The sequence below is a fragment of the Talpa occidentalis genome, unplaced genomic scaffold, assembly GCF_014898055.3.
Source record: "Talpa occidentalis isolate TD23 unplaced genomic scaffold, MPIMG_talOcc4v2.1 talOcc4.12, whole genome shotgun sequence".
Taxonomy (NCBI): domain Eukaryota; kingdom Metazoa; phylum Chordata; class Mammalia; order Eulipotyphla; family Talpidae; genus Talpa; species Talpa occidentalis.
Window position 1 is genome coordinate 92399493 of NW_023601212.1, and position 20752 is coordinate 92420244.

The 20752-nt window shown below is 47.4% G+C and overlaps 1 protein-coding gene across 2 annotated transcripts in view; it reads right to left on the reverse strand.

Moving 5' to 3' along the window:
• Nucleotides 1–2186: 2186 nt before the first annotated feature.
• TMC5 (transmembrane channel like 5) overlaps nt 2187–20752 on the reverse strand; it is a 35115-nt gene continuing 16549 nt past the window's right edge. Inside the window, exons 10-20 of one of the 2 annotated variants that reach the window (XM_037507534.1) lie at nt 19097–19248; nt 15741–15819; nt 14920–15017; nt 12960–13055; nt 10399–10474; nt 10060–10193; nt 7904–8077; nt 7144–7222; nt 3945–4052; nt 3401–3446; nt 2187–2747 (exon numbers count right to left, since the gene is read on the reverse strand). In XM_037507534.1, coding sequence (XP_037363431.1) covers nt 2701–2747; nt 3401–3446; nt 3945–4052; nt 7144–7222; nt 7904–8077; nt 10060–10193; nt 10399–10474; nt 12960–13055; nt 14920–15017; nt 15741–15819; nt 19097–19248 — 1089 coding nt within the window. In that variant the 3' untranslated portion in view covers nt 2187–2700. The remainder of the gene's footprint in view (nt 2748–3400; nt 3447–3944; nt 4053–7143; nt 7223–7903; nt 8078–10059; nt 10194–10398; nt 10475–12959; nt 13056–14919; nt 15018–15740; nt 15820–19096; nt 19249–20752) is intronic. The other variant, XM_037507535.2, reaches the window with a different exon arrangement.

The window sequence follows — 20752 nt, forward strand, 5'->3', positions numbered from 1 at the left end:
TGGGGGAGAGTTGGCACCAAATTCATACACTGAAGCCCCAGCCCCCACTACCTCAGAGTGTAGTGGAGATAAGCCCTTTAAGCAGATGAATACCTATAAAAAAGAAACCCACAGTTATCTCACTGGTGCCCTTATAAGAAGAGGAAATCCAGACACGTGAAGAATGGTCGATCAGGATGTGCACGTGTTATAGGGCAACCCCGATATAAAATAAAACGGGTTGCCTGGCTGTGGGTCCTCACCCACGCGCTTAAAAGGGACTTATTAATACTCCACTACAGACACACACAAAAGGTTAATAAAAGGTTTATTTACAAGGGAAAGGGAATTAAGGAAATGTACAACTCAGGGAGAAAACAGGGAAATAAAGTCTTTAATGCGTCCTACCCAATCCGCCGACCTGGAAACCCAAAGTCACTCTCAGAGCTGGCCGGACGCTGCGAGCTGGCGGGGAGCCAAAATGGGGGACCCTCCAAAGCCCACGTGTCTGGCTTTATACCACACCTGGCTGTTTAACCCCGCCCTCAGGTCCCAGCCATCTTCCCTTTGGTGGTGATGGGATTTGGAGTTCCCAGTGTTTTTTGGCTTTGGTCTGGAGTGGGGGGTAGAGTCTACAAAGCCTGTATGGAATTAACTTTAGGACAGCCTTTTCCCCCTAACACACATACAGAGGAAAGGCCAGGTGAGGGCAGAGAGAAGGCTGTGTGCATCTTGTCTCGCGCCCAGGAGGGAGGCCCTCTGGCTGAACCAACACTGAGAACACCAACAACAGCCTCCAGAACTGTGAGGAAATACATTTTTGTTTAAGCCACTGTATGATATCCCCTAACTCAAGATAAAAGCACCGTCACATGGACGACGCACAGACTAGATCTTTCTCCTGTGTTTACATCTCTGGGAGAGGAGATTCAGGTGAAGACAAGACATGGCAGTGAATAGAGAAGCCCTCCAGGAGGAAGCCCTAGGCGTGTTAAGTCGGCCAAAGGAGGCTTTCAGAGGGAGTTGGCATTTCAGCATAGACACAAGAGGGGCACAAACGGCATTAAAATGACACGAAGGGAAAGTCACTTCCAACATCCGTTTCACAGGCTGTCTTCACTGCCATAAGTCTCCCACAGCACCCAACTTCTCCTTCACAGCATCTATAATTATAATTGCAATGAATTGTTACTAAAGTTCCCATCTAAATCAGTTGCACAGTAAGCACACAGGCGGAGACTCTTGTTCACAATCGTCGTCTCCCCACTTGGCACTCATTTGTTGAATGAATGAAGGGACACTCAGCAACATGAGCAAAGATGATACCAAATGAAATTAACTCAGTTGGGAAAATGAATGAGTGGATGAAAGAGTGAATCAGGCAATGATTGGATGCCTGTGCTTCAAATGCTTTGAAACATTTTCTAAATTCAGTTCCACTGGCCCCCATGTTGGTGATTACTCAAGAGGATATTTCTCCCCTTAGTGATCTGTTGAGTGCACCTTTTGCTAAACCCTTCTGTTTTAAGTAGTCACTTAAGTAGTCTGCAAAAAGAATGATATATATGTGTATATGTATGTTTATAGACACATGCATGTTCATTCCACACATAGTTGCACAAATACTATTCCCCACATCATCACTTGTAGGGTAAATGCATGAGTCAGGCTTTTTATGTCACTAGCCTCTGTGGCTATCACCTGCAGCCTTGCTGGAATGCATAAGTGTGCACACTTGAGCCTAGAGGCCAGGGATACAAAGGCAGCATCATTCGGAGACAGAGGACAGCTACAGGAGGACGAGGTATGTGACTACAGAAGAGGCGAAACCACGAGAGAACGCAAGAGAGAGCCCAGAAAAAGAGCGTAGAGTCTTGTGGGGGACTGGAAGGCTCAGCTGCCTGCCTGCCTCTGAGCCTGCTCCCCTTGCCTGCCTCCTGGTATGCCAGCCTCCCTTCCTGGTGTGCCTGTGTACCTGGTTCCCTGAGAGCATTAAAGCCTGAGAAACTCCCTATCGGTCTGCCTGAATCCACTGTGAGCCTGCCCTGTGCCCGCTGGCTCTACACATACCTATTCCTCACGTCACCATTGTTTCCATGTTGGTTGAACAGGGGACTCTGCTGTTATGGGGCAGTCCCAGCCCACACCCCAGTCCAGCTGCAGACTCACATCCTCCTCATGCAACAAATGTCACAGACGAGACCTCTGGCTGGATTTCACCCATGGGTAACGTGATGTTTTTAGTTTGAAGTCATGAACACAAGCAGGTTTCACAATTCAGAGGCATCACATCCCTGGCTGAGAATCACATTTTTATTCATGCTGGACCGTTTTTCTTAGCACCAGGTTCTTTAAACCTTTGCCAAGTCTGGGAGGATTAAGAGGATAGATTGCTAAAGACCAGTAACTCATGCACACCTCTTGAAGATAAAATACATCATTCTGGGTTATCTCTCTCAAGGTTTCTGTGAACTAGTTTAAATATTACAACAGTCTTTATTGGAAAAGCCCAAATATTTTGTTTTGAGAAATCAGCAATTTGGGTGAAAAAGCCAACAGGGAATGCCTGATATACTTCAGTATTTACATTATGGATGGTTTCCACTACTGGCAAATGGCTTGAATTTCCCTTCTGGGAAGTTCCTAAAGGCCAAGGTGTTCTGAAAGTGGTTCCATCTTGGCTTCTGTCCTTTGATTAGTGTCTGGCCTTCATGGCAATCATCAGATCATTGGATTATCTTCTTGAACTGATCGCCGGAATCGTAGTTCTGGGTTTGACACAGGAGAGAGAAGTTAGCAGAGACACAGCCCCCTCTCTCCAAGACCCAATTGGCTTTTAAATCTCACAGCTTTTCAGTCCCATTGCCTCCTCCTTTTATGTTTCTTCCATTCTCTCCCTTTCGCTCCCATAAGTGGGTTCTGTAATACATGCGATCCAAAGAGGGTGGGGTGGTTTGTTTCCCAGTGTTCATTATCCTCCTGGCATCAGCCACAGATTTCCTTGGGAAATCACCTTCCTCCCTCTCAGTCCCTGCGGTCTCCATGGCTGGAGAACCTGCACCTACAGGTGAAGCCTGTGCCTCAGATCTAAATGAAATCACTTTCATGACCATGACAACTGGACAGGCACATCACCCATCAGAAACTTGACTCTGAAGAGAAGAGAAGCTGATATGCTGTCTTGCAATTATGAAAAAAGAGCTCATTTGAGAGAGGAGCAAACATGGAAAAGAATTGAACAGAAAGGACCTAGCTTCTGGCCACACCTAGAGCAGGAATTATTCTGGGGTTTTGCTAACATGGCTTTGGGTCAGTGCTTGGAAAGGAGTGACTAACGGACTCAGGAGAGCTCTGCCCCTCCGTGTTAGGATCTATCATCTGGATAAGTGGTTTCTCCTTTAGGGCCAGCTCGGTTCCTCACCATGAGCAGCGTCATGTTCCTCCATATGAATTATTGGGTCCTCTTGCTGAAAAAGAAGAAAACAGGCAGTCTCGTCACTATAGAAGAAAACAGATCCATTGCACAGGTCATAAGACTTGGAGCAGGCCTCCACCACCATTTTAAAATCGAGACGTGACAGTCAAGACCAAGGCTCAACCACAGAAAGATCAAACGTATTTGGGGGGCGAGGGTGACAGTGATTGCATTCATGTGTTCATTTCACAGGTATTTACTGAGCATGTTCAACACACAGGTATGTGCCAGGTGTCTAATATGCATGGTATGCCACCTGGGATTCAAGGGTATAGATGTGGTCCCTGCCTTCATGGACTCAGAGTTGAGCCTCTAGATTCTTTATGTAAATCAGGCTGACAGTACTAATTTGAATGAATGAGTAGTACTGGTTAAGTAAAACATACAGAAATGTTTAACCATAGAAAGTGACGTGCCCTATGTGGTCTAGTTGCCTGGATGTGCTTCTCATGGGGAGGCAGGTAAGTCAGGAGGCCGCCTCCAGCCTCACCTTCACGTATCTCCTTTCTGGCATGAATGAGCTGGGGGGGTCTGCTCTCTTCTCAGCCTCCTGCAGCTTGGTCAACTTTTCTATCAGGAACATTTTGTCTTTGCCCTCCTGCCAGGAAGGAAAACAAGAAACCATGGAGGATGAATGATGATGTGGGGTTGAGAAGCAAATGATGGAAAGAAGGTCAGTTTTCAGGCATTTGGGGTCCCAGACATTGAATGAAGATGACACCATGTTTTCTCTCTCCTTTTTTTTTTTTTTTAAGATTTATTGATTTATTTATGCATGCATAGAAGAACTAGGGTGCAGGCCAGAAGTGTGGGAGTTGAGAGGATCCACCAGAGACAGAGTAGGGAGCAGAACAGACAGAGCCACTGTTGAGGGGAAATACACTGAAATACACTGCTGAAATACACTGCTGAGGGGAGCAGCGGGCCCTACAGGAGAGGTCTGCTGCACCATGTGGGTCAGTTCCCTGGCCCGGGATCGAACTCATGCCACAGTAGTGATAGCGCTGAGACTTAACCGCTAGGCCACCAAGGAGGCTCCATGCTTTCTCTTGATGAAAGGTAAGAAGTATTTCATAACAAAGCCAAAATATCTTCCATAGCCTTCCTAAAATGTAATATTCTCTAAAACAATTCTCCTAGCAGGCTTGAAATAGCCTTCTCTGGATTGCTACTAGAAGCAGGACAATCCTTTATCATAATCCCCTTCTTGGCATGCGCTCTGTCCCATCACCCTCCCTGGGCACCCATATTGCCCAGGTCCGCCCTGTTCTCCCATAATGAATATCAAAGCTTATCGTTCTGCCTTTAAGGACATAGACTGTATTTCAGTTGTCAGCATTATCTGTGTTAATGGAGTAACCCCAGATAAGCCTCAAATTGGGAAAGAGACAAAGGAAGGGAGATATCTTCCGCAAGAGAGTGAATCACATCCCTGTGACTCTGCTACAGAGAAGAGTGGGAGCAAGCACCATGGACGGTCTGCCTGGTCAAGGTCAAGCCCATTTCCTGTGCTCTAGTTTCTTTTTTTTTTAAGATTTATTTATTTATTTATACAAGCACTGGGTACAGTCAGAAGCGCAGGAGGGTGAGAGAATTCACCAGAGCCAGAGCGGGGAGCAGAGCAGGCAGAAGGACCAAAGTACACTGCTGAGGGGAGCAGCGGGCGGCAGGAGAGGTCTGCGCGCCATGTGGGACCCTCGCCGGTGGCCGGGGATCGCTCAACCGCTGTGCCGCTGTTGTAGAGCAGCCCTGATACAAAACGGGGTGCCTGACTGTGGGTCCTCACCCGCGCGCTTAAAAGGACTTATCAATGCTCTACTGCAGGCACACGTGAAAGGTTAATAAAAGGTTTATTTACAAGGGAAAGGGAAATGAGGAAATGTACAGCTCTGGGAGAAAAGTGGGAGACAAAGTTTTAAATGAGTCCTACCCGATCCGCCGATCAGGAATCCCAAAATGGCGCTCTGAGAGCTGGCCGCCAGCCAGGAGCGGTGAAGCCAGGAGGCGAGCGATCGCGAGCCAGAGAGAGAGCAAGGCCCACGTGTTTGGTTTTTATATCCAACCTGGCTGCCCAACTCCACCCTCAGGTCCCAGCCACCCTCCCCTTGGTGGTGATGGGATTTGTCTTTCCCAATGTCCTGATGGCTTTAGTCTGGAGTGGGGGTGGAGTCCACAAGGCCTGTATGAGATTATCTCAGGACATCCTTTCCCCCTAACACCACCAGGGGAGGCCCTGTGCTCTAGTTTCTCCATAACCTTTCACCCACTAATATTAGCATCCGCCACTAGATCTTGTTCACAACAATGATTCGTGATTTTTGATTTTCCCCATTCCTTCTATATTAATTGGAGATGTGTAAGGAAGAGGTGACCTTGGGAATTGGTATTTTTAACAAATTCCCCAGCTGTCCTGAGTATAGTCAACTCATTTGGAAACCTCTGGTCTGTAGCAGCTGTTTTCATATTCTAATCAGAATTAATTAGAGGGCCTCCCCTGGTGGCGCAGCGGTTGAGCGCTGGGTTGCAAAGCTGCCCGCAGCCTCTGCAGCGCGGGTTCGATCCCCGGCCACCGGAGGAGGGTCCCACATGGCGCGCAGACCTCTCCTGCCGCCCGCTGCTCCCCTCAGCAGTGTCCTTCGGTCCTTCTGCCTGTTCTGCTCCCCGCTCTGGCTCTGGTGAATTCTCTCACCCTCCCGCGCTTCTGACTGTACCCAGTGCTTGTATAAATAAATAAATAAATCTTAAAAAAAAAAAAAAAAGAATTAATTAGAATTATCTGAAGAGCTGGCAAAAATGCAAACTCCAGGTGTTGCCCAGCAGATTTTGATTCAGGGAGACAAAGCTGCATTGCAGTTGAGAGCACAATTTTGGGGTCTTGGTTCAAGCAGCTACAACCCAGGGGAGTCCTGCTAATTTTCCCATGCTCCTGGATGTAAGTACTTATGCTGTGGATATGATGGTATTTAGGAGATAGGACACCCAGCCCAGTAGTACCAAGTATCAACAATAAATGACAAGAGAGCAGAGGAAGGGGGTGGCTGTAGCTCAAAAGACACACAAGAGATGAATCAACCAAAGGCAACACCAGTGCTTTTCCAGACACTGATTTGTTTATCCCTCCTGCAAAAAGAAACTCAAGGCCTCCCTGGTGCCTGAGTTCGATTTCCAGCCAGGGAGCTACCCACATGGCACAGCAGACCTCTCCTGTCTTGCCCGCTGCTCCCCTCAGCAGTGTATTTCAGTCAGTCTACCTGTTCTGCTCCCCACTCTGTCTCTGGTGAATCCTCTCACCCCCCACACCTCTGGTCTGCACCTGAATAAACAAATATTTTTAAAAAGACACTTAAGGCACAACCGGGGATTTGACCAGGGACTAGACAGTAGATGATAGTAAGGGATTATCAAGTTTCCTTTTAGGCGTGATGACAGTATTATGGTTATGTTTTTGAAAGTCTGTATCTCCTGGGCATGTAGAAGTTTTTACAAATAAAATAATATAAAGTCTACGACTGCTTTAAGATAATCCAGAGATTTGCAGCGAAAGTCATGCCGATGAAGAGCTGCAGAGTGGCCGCTGGGCTGGGTGGTAGGGTCACCATTCCATTCTATTTTGGAACATGTTTGGAAGTTTCCATTCTACAAAGATTTTAAAAGAGGGAAGGATAACAGAGAGGCCTGACAGGACTCACATTGATAATCTGTTCGTGGAGCAGCCTGATCATAATCTTCCTGCCCTCCGTGATCTGCCAGTAGAGATAGGTGATGATTCTGAAAGAAACAATGACAGATACTCTTGCCAAGGTGCTGCAGGCTCTGAATTTCAACTGGGTGCCAAAGAACTGGGGTATCTGCTTGCAAATGGACTTTGGCCTGAAAAGTCGTGTCTGGTGAGACAGAGGAACTACACTGGAGCAATAGTCCTCCAGCTGGCTGCTTTTTGCTAATCTGAGGGCCTGTGGTCTTCGGTGCCCCAAGGCAAGGCCTCTAGAGAAGCAGCCAGGAGAACAAGCCTTCGGCAGATCTTCCACTTGTTCACACAAATCCAAAAGCTAATTTTTTTTATTTGAAAATGAAATTACACTATCCTATGTATCAGTAACTCCCAACCTATTTTAACATATCACAACCTCAGAAAGAATCACTCATAAAATTCCCCTAAGCATTCTTGTATCCTTGTTTTTTTTTTTTTTTAATTTTACTTGCATGTTATCTCTTAAGAGGGGGCAGAGATGAAATTGTATTGCTTTCTTCATAAAACTGGCCAAAAAACACAAAAGGACAAGACAATATTAAAGGATAACTTTTTTTTTTTAAACTCAAGGGCAGATCAGGATCTTCTAGAAGAATGAGCTACGCTGTGGTTCTTTGCCCCCACCGAAATCCTTTGGGCTGACCCATGTCATGTTAGTGAAATGTTCCCCACACTGGTTTCCCCAGGGCCCTACTTACAGCACAATGAGGGTGAGGATGAAAAAGAAGTGCACACTTCCGATGAGATTTCGGTAGATCCAAACAACCCACAGGTAGCTGGGCATCTTACTTAGGGTCTCAATCCAGCCGTAGATGGAGTGAATGATGAAGGGCAGACCTCGAAACGGGCCACACTGGGCTGAAGGGTGCAATCTGGTGAAAGAAAGGATGGAAAGGCAGCTTGTGCTAGGAGTAGCACAAGATCAGGTAGTTTCTTCTAGAATCAGCATGTCCTTCTGGCTGTGAAACCAGCGATTCTTGCCTGTTCCACCCACCCACTTTTTTTTTTTTTTTAAGATTTTTTTATTTACTTATGCATATAAGAGCTGGGGTACAGGCCAGAGATGCAGGGGGTGAGAGGATTCACCAAAGACAGTGGGGAACAGAACAGGCAGATCGACCGAAGTACACCGCTGAGAGGAGCAGCGGGAAAGTCAGGAGAGGTCTGTTGCGCCCTGTGGGTTGCTCCTTGGCCAGCCAGGGATCTAACTCATGCTGCAGAGGCTGTGGATAGTTTCATAGTGTGGTGCTTAACCCCTTGCACTACCAGGGAGGACCCCACCCAGAGGGCCCCACGCCCTTTTAAAGGAGCCCTTTCAGTCCCTGTCAGCTGGTGTGCTTTACTCACATCCAGCTCTTCAACAGAGCAGCACCTGAATCAACAATCTGTTTGAAAGACCAGGTAGCAGCCTCTGTGGTGCTGGGCTCAGAGAAATCTACAGGGGTGATCAGGTTGCCTCTCTTGGAAATGGAAGTAAGAAATATGAAGAGGGGACCCTCTATTCTAAGGAAGCTGAAGTTGTAACTGTAATCTCTACTTGCAATCAATGTTATGAACAAGCAGAAACAAGGGGCCACAGGAACTGGTTAGAAGACAAAGAGAGTAGACATGGTCAGAGAAACAGGGCATCGTGGAGTACAGCAGCCTGCTCTGATGCCACATGAGCCCCTGAATGTCCTGAGCTAATTCCATGCAGACTTTGTGGGCCCCACCCCCACTCCAGACCAAAGCCATCAGGACACTGGGAAAGACAAATCCCATCACCACCAAAGGGAAGGTGGCTGGGACCTGAGGGTGGGGTTAAGCAGCCAGGGTTGGTATAAAAACCAGACACATGGGCCTTGGGGGGCTTGCTGTCTCGCTCGCCTCCTGGCTTCAGGGCTCCTGGCTCGCAGCATCGGGTAGGGCGCATTTAAAACTTTGTCTCCCACTTTTCTCCCTGAGTTGCACATTTCCTCATTTGCCTTTCCCTTGTAAATAAACCTTTTATTAACCTTTCACGTGTGCCTGCAGTAGAGCATTGATAAGTCCTTTTAAGCGCGCGGGTGAGGACCCACAGTCAGGCACCTCGTTTTGTATCGGGGCTGCCTTATAACACTTGGACACTGGAGCTGAGAACCAGAGAGTGGGGAGAAGGGCCACTGAGCCAAAGGAGTGAGGAGGACCCCACCCCATGCAGGCAGGTCCCACGCATGAGGCTGGAGCAGCGGGGAGGCAAAGGGAGTGAGGATCCGGAGGGAGGAGGAGCCTGATCAGACAGGGCCTTTCAGTTCATGTAGATAAAGTTCTGCTAGATAAGGAGGGACTGGCCTCACCTACTCTGGAAGCTTCAGTATTCCAGGAAGTGAGGAAACTGTGCCAGTCATGACCTGGATGCCTGATGGGTGGTGACCAAACCAGACTATATTTCCTCCCTTGGTTACCAAGGAAACTTGGGTTAAACACTAGCACATTGTCCTGGAGACACTCAGGGTAGGCAGGAACTGGGAGGTCCTCCACACAGGCTCCAGTACAGCCCAGCCCAGGACATGTTACGACATGACCCCCTCAACCCCACCCTGGCCCCTGGCCCCATAGAGGCCCCTTTACAACCTCCCTCAGGGAGCTGGCCCAGAACTCTCCCTTCCTGGGTTGCCTCCCTCATGTAAAGGTCTAATAAGCCTCGTCTAGATGTTACCTGTCTTCCCTTCATGTTAAATTCTTTTATAAGGGGTCCAAATCTGCAAAGAGGACCCATGGGGCCTCTCACTGCCTCATCCTACCCAAATAAGAATAATAATTGGAAAAAAAAACCCTGACGTTTTAAAACACCCACCCCCCTCACTCAGACCTCACCCCAAGGCCGCCATTTTACCTCCAGATGGTGAAGGCCAGAGAGCACAAGACCCCGGTGAAGGATGGGAAAAACAGCAAGAAGATGAAGAGCGTCATCATCTGTGAGGCTCGCCAGGCTTTGCTGGGAGGCTGGAAATTCATCATCAGGCTGACCTGAGGAGAGAGGAGGAGGCACCTGCTGTTGTTGGCCAGAGGCTCTGAGGGACCCCAGCCAGGCACTGGCTTCCGGATACCCTTCCCCACCTGCACTCCCAATTCCAACCACCACTGGGTCACAGATGACTGAGTGAAGCTGATTTGATTCCCACAGGCTACTGATTTGAGTTTCTAAGTGAGCTTAGACTTCAGACTGACTCACGTTTTTGACGTAAAACATGATGAAGAGAGTAATCATTTGGATAAAAGGCAGCAGAGGGCAGAAGAAGGTTCCAATCCTAGAGGAATGGAGGGCGAGTGTCAGAGACCAGGGAGCACACAGGGGATGGGGCATGGGACGTGGAGGGAAGAGGGGGTCGTGGGCTGAATTCTGTCCCTCCTAAATTCACCCGTTGAAGTCCTGACACCCCGCTCCTCAGAATGCCGCTTGGAGATAGGGCCCTTAAAGAGAGCATTAACTCTCGGTACACCTTAGTTTATGAATCTGTAACTAGGAGAGATAACTAAGCACTTACTACATTTGTTGCTCATTTAATCCTCACCTAAACCCTGTGAAGTAGATACAGTTATCTCCACCTCCCCCACTTTAGATTGGAAGACTAAGGTGTACAGAGTTTAAGTAATTTGCCCAAAGGCATCCTTTTCATTGAGATAATGTGGGTGAAAGACTTATAAGCTGGCCAGTGCCAGGGGTGACCTGGCAGTGTGCAAAAGCATCACCTGTCCTGCCCAAAGACAAAGACTTTGCAACCTCTAAAAATAAACTCTGATAAAATGTTTAAAAAATGGGAAAAAAAATTCTGATGTTAGTGAGTTGTTTGCAGACAGCCAAATCACCCAGAGCAATTTTTTTTTTTTAATAGAGGCATGTTTATTTATTTGTTTGTTTGTTCTGTTTACACATGCACTGGGTACAGTCAGAAGCGCGGGAGGGTGAGAGAATTCACCAGAGCCAGAGCGGGGAGCAGAGCAGGCAGAAGGACCGAAGTGCACTGCTGAGGGGAGCAGCGGGCGGCAGGAGAGGTCTGCGCACCATGTGGGACCCTCCTCCGGTGGCCGGGGAGCAGCCGGGGATCGAACCGGCGCTGCAGAAGCCCCGGGCAGCTTCACAACCCAGCGCTCAACCGCTGTGCCACCGGGGAGGCCCCACCCAGAGCAATTTAAAGAGCTAGCAAAGAACTCTTTGCAGGTGTATGTTATATTAGAGACTCCAAAGCACTTTGCATATATCATCTGACTTAATCCTCAACACAATTCGAAAGCAACAATTATTATGTGCATTTTATATTTTAGGAGATTGAAGTTCAGAGACACTCAGTGACCCCAGTTCGCGCCAGGACCAGTCCAGAATCAAGTTTATACAACTCCAAATGCCCTACTTTCAAAGTGGCAACCCGCCAACAGATGAACCTTAGAGTGTAATACACCATGCAGAATTCTGGCACTAATTACATCACATTAAAAAAGGAAAAAGAGGGCCTCCCCTGGTGGTGCAGTGGTTGAGCGCTGGGCTGCGAAGCTACCCGCAGCCCCTGCAGCGCCGGTTCGATCCCCGGCCACCAGCGAGGGTCCCACATGGACTGACAGACCTCTCCTGCCAAGCCCACTGCTCCCCTCAGTAGTGTACTTCCGTCAGTCTGCCTGTTCTGTTCCCTGCTCTGTCTCTGGTGAATCCTCTCGCCCTCCCGCGCTTCTGACTGTACCCACCCACTGTGTAGGGTAAAGAAAATGTCAGGTTTTTCTGCCCTCCCGCCATTAGGATAGATGACGGAACCCTGCGGTCCTGAATGCATGCCTGATGGCGGGCACCTGGAGTAGGGTGTGGGCATGCGTAGGTGGGTACACCTGAGCTAAGAGACTGATTTATAAGGGTGCTGCAGCAGAGTGTGGTATGGTAGTAGTGCGGTGTTAAGGGTGGAGGGGTGGAGTGTACGGAGGAGAACGGCTACTACAAACAACGGCGAAGAGCATGTGGCTGCTAGAACCGTTCATAAACCTGCCCGGAATGGGTTGGTTGCTTTACACAGTACTTGTATAAATAAATCTTTAAAAAAATAAAATAAAACACAACACTGTCTAAAAAAATTTTTTTTTTAAATTTAAAAAAATTTTAAAAAAGGAAAAAGAACTCACAGGCTATTGATTTGCATTTCTAAGTGAGTTTGTCAGAATTTGATGCAACTAGCTGGCTATTCCCAAAGCCCACATGTGCACACACACATGCACATACACCCCACAATCCCACACCCAAAAGACTACAGAGGTTCTGCCACCTGGTACAGTGAATGAAGCAGGCCAGGTGAAAGCAAGCAATACACAGCCCTCTCTGCCTTTATTTTCCCATGTCTGTTGAGACATCAATGCAAAATAAATTTGTTTACCATAAGAAAACTAACAGGCAACGAGAGATGGTAGATCAATGTTGGGGGAGGCAATAGTTCAAGGTGGGGACTGTGGCAAACTGGAAATACTCAGTCCAGTTCAAGGCCCAGGCAACCACCGAAATGGTAAATCAGAAATTTTAAGTTTTGTGTGAAATCTCCTCACTTTTACATATTGTTTAGGATCCTGTTCTATGTTGGTTCTTGCCTTTCCCCATAAAGGAAAGTAATAGTCTGGGACATAATTCATGGTTCTCAGACTCACTGGATCTGATCTCACCCATGTAGTTTTGAAAAAAACTGATTCTGGAGCTCACCATAGAACCTCCAAATCCAGAGTCAGCTGGAACCAAGGGGCACACTGAAGAGCCCCAAAACTTACCACACCAGAGTTTGTACATAGATCAGTTCTAGAACATTCCCGGCAATGTCAAACTCCTGGGAGCCAAGACTTGTGATAAATCGCATTCCAATGATTCTGTGAAAACAAAATGAGTTCAACGCCCAAATGATTAATTCCCTCCTTCAAGACTCTCGACATGCAACAAAGAAGACTCTCACCAGTTTGGAATAAAGTTCAAAATCCCTGAACAAATTTTCAAAAAGTTCTCAGAACAAGCATGTTTTTGAAGAAATAATTGAAGGAAATGAAGGAAAATGGAATAAATATAAGGCATTCAAAAGTGGTTTTAAAAAGTCTAGCAAACAGGGCCTCCCCGGTGGCGCAGCGGTTGAGCGCTGGGTTGCGAAGCTGCCCACAGCCTCCGTGGCGCCGGTTCGATCCCCGGCTGCTCCCCGGCCCCGGAGGAGGATCCCACATGGTGCGCAGACCTCTCCTGCCACCCGCTGCTCCCCTCAGCAGTGTACTTCGGTCCTTCTGCCTGCTCTGCTCCCCGCTCTGGCTCTGGTGAATTCTCTCACCCTCCCGCGCTTCTGACTGTACCCAGTGCTTGTATAAACAAAACAAACAAATATAATAAATAAATAAATAAATAAATAATGCCTCTATAAAAAAAAAAAAAAAAAAAAAAAAAAAAGTCTAGCAAACATTTGCCGGCAGTAATTATTTAAATTATCCCAGCTATCATCTTGTCTAATCACTCTGGCTTTTTAAGCCTTTTTGTCACAGCAGAAAAACTCAGCACCTCTTAACCAAAAAATTTCTTTTTTTTAATTTTGTTTATAGGTATCAAATTAATGGCATTTCCCTGTTCCCTAAGTCCACTAGGAGGAAACCAAAGTCTCCATTCACTCTGGGGAAACCTGAGACCACTTCTTTCTTCATACAGAGGAGTTGCCGGAAAAAGGTGTTGTCCAAAAAAACACCTCTCAGCTTTAAACCCAAACTCCAGACACAGGCTGGAATAAAAGTAAGCTTGGTAGACTGAGTGAAGTCATCTGCGCTTCAAACTACACACTTAGGAAGGGCCTACATGGCATCTTATCACTAAAGCGGCTTCCAGAGCTATGAAAAAATCTACTACCAGGACTAAGATGCCCATGATATAATTTAAAAAGAAAGCAAGAATAAAAAAGAACTACAACGGGCCAAGGATAACACCACCTCAATTCCTGGGAATTAACACTTCCTCAATACCCCTCGGGCCTATAAAAATTGCAGCACACTCATTACATTTAATTAAAACAATGAGCCTAAAAAAAATAAAATAAAATAAAATAAAATAAAAAAAACAATGAGCCTAATCTGTATGTACTGGCCTGGCAAGATGCCAAGGATAGTGATAAGATTAATACCACTGTTTTACCCATTCTTTGCCTTTGAAAATGATACTGTATACACATACTACATCTTGCACATAGAAAAATATGGAGGAAGACACTCTGTTAAAGTTATGAACAGTGGCTGAATCACAAATGGCTCTCAATTTGTATTTCTAGAACTTTTTTTTCCCAAGAGAATAAAGGTTGTAAAGGGCCAGTTAAACCAAATGACTTTGACAATGGGATTGTCAGGTCAAGGTGAAATTCCAGTTATTTAGAAGAAAACAAAATCCCAAAGGTCAATAGGAAAACTAGAATGAAGCACACTTAGAACTCATAAGGGGCACGTGTCCCCTGCTCAGCCAAGACTACTGTGGCTCTGGTTACAATGCCAGGTACTAACTACCGACATGCTTTGCTTCACAATGGTCTGAGAAATGCATCACCAGGCAGTGCTATCACTGTGCAAACATCACACACAGTGTAACTTTACAAGCTAGCAGAACACACTGCACACCAGGCAGCGGTAGGGCTGTGGCTACACATCACACATGCAGTGTGTCATTGACCAAACCATCCTTAAGCAGCCACCACTGCACTCAAGACTGACAAATATTTACCTCCTCAGGAACTCCCCTAGTAAGGAATCGGCCAAAGAGAACATGAAATCCATCAGAAGGAGCCGGTAGATTTCCTGGCCAATGAGTGTCTCCCAACACTGGAAATAAACAAGAGTCAGGTTGTGGGGGGGTGCTGTTGCCTAAGTTCAATCCCCATCTGCTCCTGGCATCCTGGATTCATAAGGACATAGCTGGTGGCTCAGTTTGGCCAAGTTCTTGAGTACCCAGAAAAGCAGACCCACTCTCAGCAGAAATGCACCATTAAGCTCAGTTTGTTTTTCAGGTGTTGATTCCCTTTCTGTGCTCCTTCCCCCACTGAGGCTGCCCCTTACAAGTACCCAACCTTTCCCTTCACACTCGCTCCCCTTAATATGGCCTGTGTCCTTTAGATCCCATTTGTCTGCCAGGATTAATCAATTTCTTCAGGAGGTCAGGGGGTGTCAATGCCTAGCAATGCCTCCGCTCTTTCTTCTTATTGGCCTTATGAAAAGCCATTATCTGCTTGATTAAGAAAGCCACCTAGAGGTTTGGCATGCTAGCACAAACTGGAAGGTTAACTTGGTGATCAGTAACATTCACGGAAGTTAACAGAGGGAGTCGGAGATTTTAGATTTGACTAAAGCAGGGGAGGGAAGGTTTGAGTACACAGTCCAAGGATGCATAGATGGATGGATGCATGGACGGATGGATGCATGGACACATGAATGAAAGAATAACATGATATTTGCTTTGATATCATGAGCAGGAACTCGAGAAACTTCTTTCCTGAGGGTCAAAAGTTAAGAAACCAAAGCAAAGGCAGAAGAGCACAAAAATCTCACCTCTTCTCCAGCCGGAGCCACAACATTGAGCCAATAGTAACAAAGAATTCCGATGATTGATATTTTCAGGAAGATGTTTCTAAATAACAGAAGAGAAATGACTATCACTACTTCCATGGCAGCCATCAGTGCTGTTTACCAGTATTTCCTTTTGGTCACATGTGCGGGGCAGTGTGGGGGGTGGTGGGGGGGATGTGAGGGGGGTGATGGTGGGGGTTGGGGGTGGTGGTGGGGAGGGGGTGGTGGTGTCTTCCTGCCCCAACCAGCTAAGATGCTACTAAACAAAAGAAAGGGCCTCACACCGTGGGGCCGAATTTCCAAAAAGCCTTCCCTGCACCCCACAAAGTGGGGCCGAAGATTAATCTGCAACCCACAAACATCCCCTTGTTTTTTGTTCTTAGTCATATAAGAAAAAACTTCTCAAAAAGTACATTGAGCAATAAATTATACGTATAAGAATACTGTAAGGAAATGGCACAAAGAAATACCTGCCCAAAAATTAAACACTGTAAATTTGGCCTGCCTGACAATGGGAAATAATTTGTTACACATGAACATGCCTGACAAGCAATCCAGGACAACGACTATAGTAATTCCTTTTTTTTTTTTTTTTTTTTTTTTAATTTTCTAGAGGCATGTCTTATTTATTTATTTATTTGGTTGGTTGGTTGGTTTATACATGCACTGGGTACAGTCAGAAGCGCGGGAGGGCGAGAGAATTCACCAGAGCCAGAGAGGGGAGCAGAGCAGGCAGAAGGACTGAAGTACACTGCTGAGGGGAGCAGCGGGCGGCAGGAGAGGTCTGCGCGCCTTGTGGGACCCTCCTCCGGTGGCCGGGGAGCAGCCGGGGATCGAACCGGCACCGCAGTGGCCGCGGGCAGCTTCGCAACCCAGCGCTCAACCGCTGCGCCACCGGGGAGGCCCAGTAATTCCTTCTTTTGCCTTTTTTAGAAGTTTCTTAGGAAAGTTTTTTAATGACTATGAAGTTAATTGTGTTAAGAAGTTTCTAGGTAGAAAACCCTGTTAGCTGATAACCAGGAAGCAGCTGGTCTCCAGCTGAAGGCCATATAATAGAAGAGTCTTTTGATGCTTAAGCTTTAGCTGATAGGAGTGTACTGACAGCTGTCAACTGTCTTAGGTGATTGTCTAAGCTGTAATAATGAGTTTTAGTGTAAGGTTTAGTTTTTTATCTATTAACGTTGAAGGCTACCTTCTTGCTGAGAGCACGCAGGAGCCAGATGTCCATGGGAAAAGAATGCACTAATTGTTTCTGCTTTGCTTCCATGCATATGATGGTGTAATCTCACTGCCTGCCTGAATGTATAAATAAAGACCCGCTGAGACCCTCAGTAGGAGATACTTGCAAAAGTGACTGCCTTATTCCTCAATTGCGCCAACACCGTCTCATCCTTCAGGAACCCCTGACACCCAGTTTGCCGAGGCGGGCCCCCAGCACCTCTGAAAGGGCCAGCAGTAATATTCAAGATGATGGCTGCCCTCTCAGCCTGGATCCCTGAGTGACTGATGTGAGCAAAAGCCCTGGCAATCTAAAATGGACATGCAGGGTCCTCCTTGGTGGCCTAGGCATTAAGGCTCCTGAGTTTGATCCCCGACCAGGAAGCTAACCCACATGGCACAGCAGACTTTTCCTCTCTTCCCTCAGCAGTATATTTCAGTAGACCTGCCTGTTCTGCTCCCCACATTGTCTCTGGCCCCCCGCACCTCTGGCCTACACTCCAGTTCTTCTATGCAAAAAATAAAATAAAATATTTTTTTAAATAAATAAAATGAGCATGCAGTATGAACAAGAAATGTTCCAAGCCTGTGAGATCTGGGGGAGAGGGGATATTTGTTACCGCAGCACAACTTAATTTGTTCTAACAGATACACCCCCTTTGGGGCATCTCCAAACTATCTGATTTCACATTTCATCAAATGTACATGGGGGCTGAGCATGGACAGTACACCAAGAACTTTACTGAATCAACCTTCTTAATTGTTACAACTCTATCAGCAGATAGATAGTACTTTATGTCTTTCTTGTGGATAAGGAAACTGAAACTCTGAGAGATAAAATAATTTGTCTAAGGTGATACACTTCGTGACGGACATAACAAAGATTCAGACCAAGGACCATCTGGTTTAACAGCCTGAGGTGTTAAATCCAGTCAGTTTGCCTAAATCAGTAATTTGGCTGGTATTCTTTGGGCGTTAGCATTGGTGCCATGTGCCACTAGAGGGCCCCATACCAGCAGCATCAAAATCATTTGCAAACTTGGTAGAAAGGCAAATTTTTAGGCCCTACCCCAGATCTACGAAATCATAAACAGAGTAATTCTGGTGCATGCTGAAAGTCTGAGAACCACTGTACTGGAATCTAAGTTCCACGAAGGAAGGGAACCAGATCGGTCTTTTTCAATGCCAGATCCCTAGTCTCTTGCAAGATACAGCCGGCATAGCCGATGGGAAGTTCTATCTCACAAGTGGTATAAACACCACCATAAGCAGGTGGCCAGAGAACTAGCAAGAAAGCAGCAATAAGGACACAGTATGAGCCATCTGTGTTTTGTTTATCAAAACCTTGAGGTCAACACTTCCAGCACATACAGTGCTTTTATGGGAATGATAAGAAGGCGCCCCTCCCTGCCAATGAGTTGCCAAAAATGCTCCCTTCACATCCGTTTGGGTGGCTGAATTACAAAAATGCATCTACTCCTCCCTGCAGAGCTCACAGTTTGACTGGTGCAAACACTGACAATTCCAGCTCCCTGTCAAGGTTCCCCAAGCAGGAAACCTTTGTGCAGTGCACAACCCGCACACCCGTACATCTCATAATTGAGAAGAACTATGTCTCCCTAGGGCTGATGGTAGCTGGGAAAGGAAAGTCGTTACTTTGAGCAAAAGGCAGGGCCTCCCCGGTGGCGCAGCAGGTTGAGCACAGCGCTGTGAAGCTGTCGGCAGCCTCTGCAGCGCGGGTTCTATGCCTACCCGGCCAGGGAGATGCCCACATGGCACAGCAGACCTCTCCTGTCTCGCCTGCTGCTCCCCTCAGCAGTGTCTTTGGTCCGTCTGCCTGTTCTGCTCCCCACTCTGTCTTTGGTGAATCTTCTCACCCTCCTGCGCCTCTGGCCCATACCCCAGTTCTTGTATAAATAAAAATAAATGTTAAAAATAAAAAGGCAGACACACTTAAAAACTGCATTTTCTCAGAGCTCTAAAGAGTCTATGGCTATTAACCCACCCCAAACAAATAAGTTTTACTCTTGAAATTCTTTCTGGAAAATAGATCTTTGCTACTTGAATGTGACCCACCCCATTCCTTCCATGGAAACAGAGGTTGCTGCAGACACACATACCGGATCAGGAGGGTGTAGACTTCGTGCCTCGGCATCTCATAGCGCTCCACCAGCCTGAACATGGAGTAAAAGCGGGGCACAACCAGGTTGATGCAGGACACCACGAAAGGCAGTAACAGCACAGCCCCGGGGTTATTGTGGTTCTTCAGGAACTGCAGGGAAATAAGGGAGAAAATCCAGATGCCACCTGTGCCCTGAGCCCTCTCTGCCTCGCTCAGTGGGTGCGTATGAGCAGACTTCACTGATGGGCAAACTGAGGCCCAAAGATGTGAAGATGCTGGTCCCGGGTCACCCAGCTAGGAGGTGGCAGATTTGAACCCAAGTCTATCTGTGGCATGGCCTTGAGTGCAAAGAGTCAGCTAGTGACTTTTCTTGCCTTACCAGGAGGTCTGGAAAGTGAGAATGAGCTCCCAGCCACTCAAGCAAAAGTCTGAGTAGAAGCTATGGTCCGGGCAATCAGTCACCTGAGAATTTCTCTCCCCTCTCCTGGGTGGCCTTGTTCATTTCCATGAGGCTTTATCTGTCTTTGGAGCAGTGTATGGGGGAGGGAAACCCCTGCATCACCTTGATGTGAGAGGGAGAGGTGCCCCTTCCTTCCCGGATGCACCTTGAGGGCAGAACAGGGCTGCCCCTCAGCTGGGTGTCCTTGGGTGAGGGATTCCAGAAGCTTTGTGCCTCAGAACCCCATTTCTCGGCCCTCAAGCTTGACTTCACTTCCACCCAGCTCTGGGAGGTTCTGAAAACACGTCTCACACTTTGGGCAGAATCTTTCAAGCCAATGTCACCTAAGTTCAAATGCTGACCCCCTCTTCTGCCCACAAGCTGCCGGGCTGGGACCAGACACCCTGGACCCTGGGCCTCCTGTCCCCATCTGTGTAACAGGGGCATTATCACAAAATCCGCAGACGTTACAGGGATTACATGAGATCCAATAAGGCGGCGTCTGCTAAACAACTCAGCTGGGAGCGCCCTTCACACAAAACCACAGTGGCCAGAGAATGGGGACCCTGGAGTTGTGCCAACGCCAACCCTGCCTGGCGCTGAGCACTGTGCCAAGGACGGGGGCCAAGTTCACCTCCACTTCCTTCCTCCACTGCCCGTGGGTGCGGAGAAAGCCTTCAAGGGGAAGACAAGACTCCAAAATCTTTACACCTACAGCTGTGTGGTCACATCGGCCATGCTAGGTAGGCCAGGCCAAGCCCCTGAGGATTCTGACTCCCCTTCCCCTCTCTCAGGGCCCAACTAATACGGTCAAGGGCAAACTCTTAAGTTCCTGTAAGTCCACGCCCATTTTCTTGCTGGCTGCTCTTCACTTGATGATCCACTGGGCTGAGCACCTACAATGCACTAGGTATCGGGCCAGCCTTCAACTGACAAACAGGAAGAGTTTTCAGTGTTGCATGTGATGAACCCTCAGGGGAAGCCTGTAGAGTCAGGAGCACCTAACGCGGCCTTGTCAGGCTGGTGGTGGTGGCAGAAGGCTTCCAGGAGCAAGAGACACCCATGCTGAAGTCTACGGGAGGAATTTGCAGTCTATGGGAGGGGTGAAGAATGAACTGCCTGTTTCCCAGCTAGAGATAAGGAAAAGCTGGGAGTGTTCAGAAACTATTTTCCCACTATTTAGTGTTGCTGGTGTGGGATATGAGTGATGGTGGG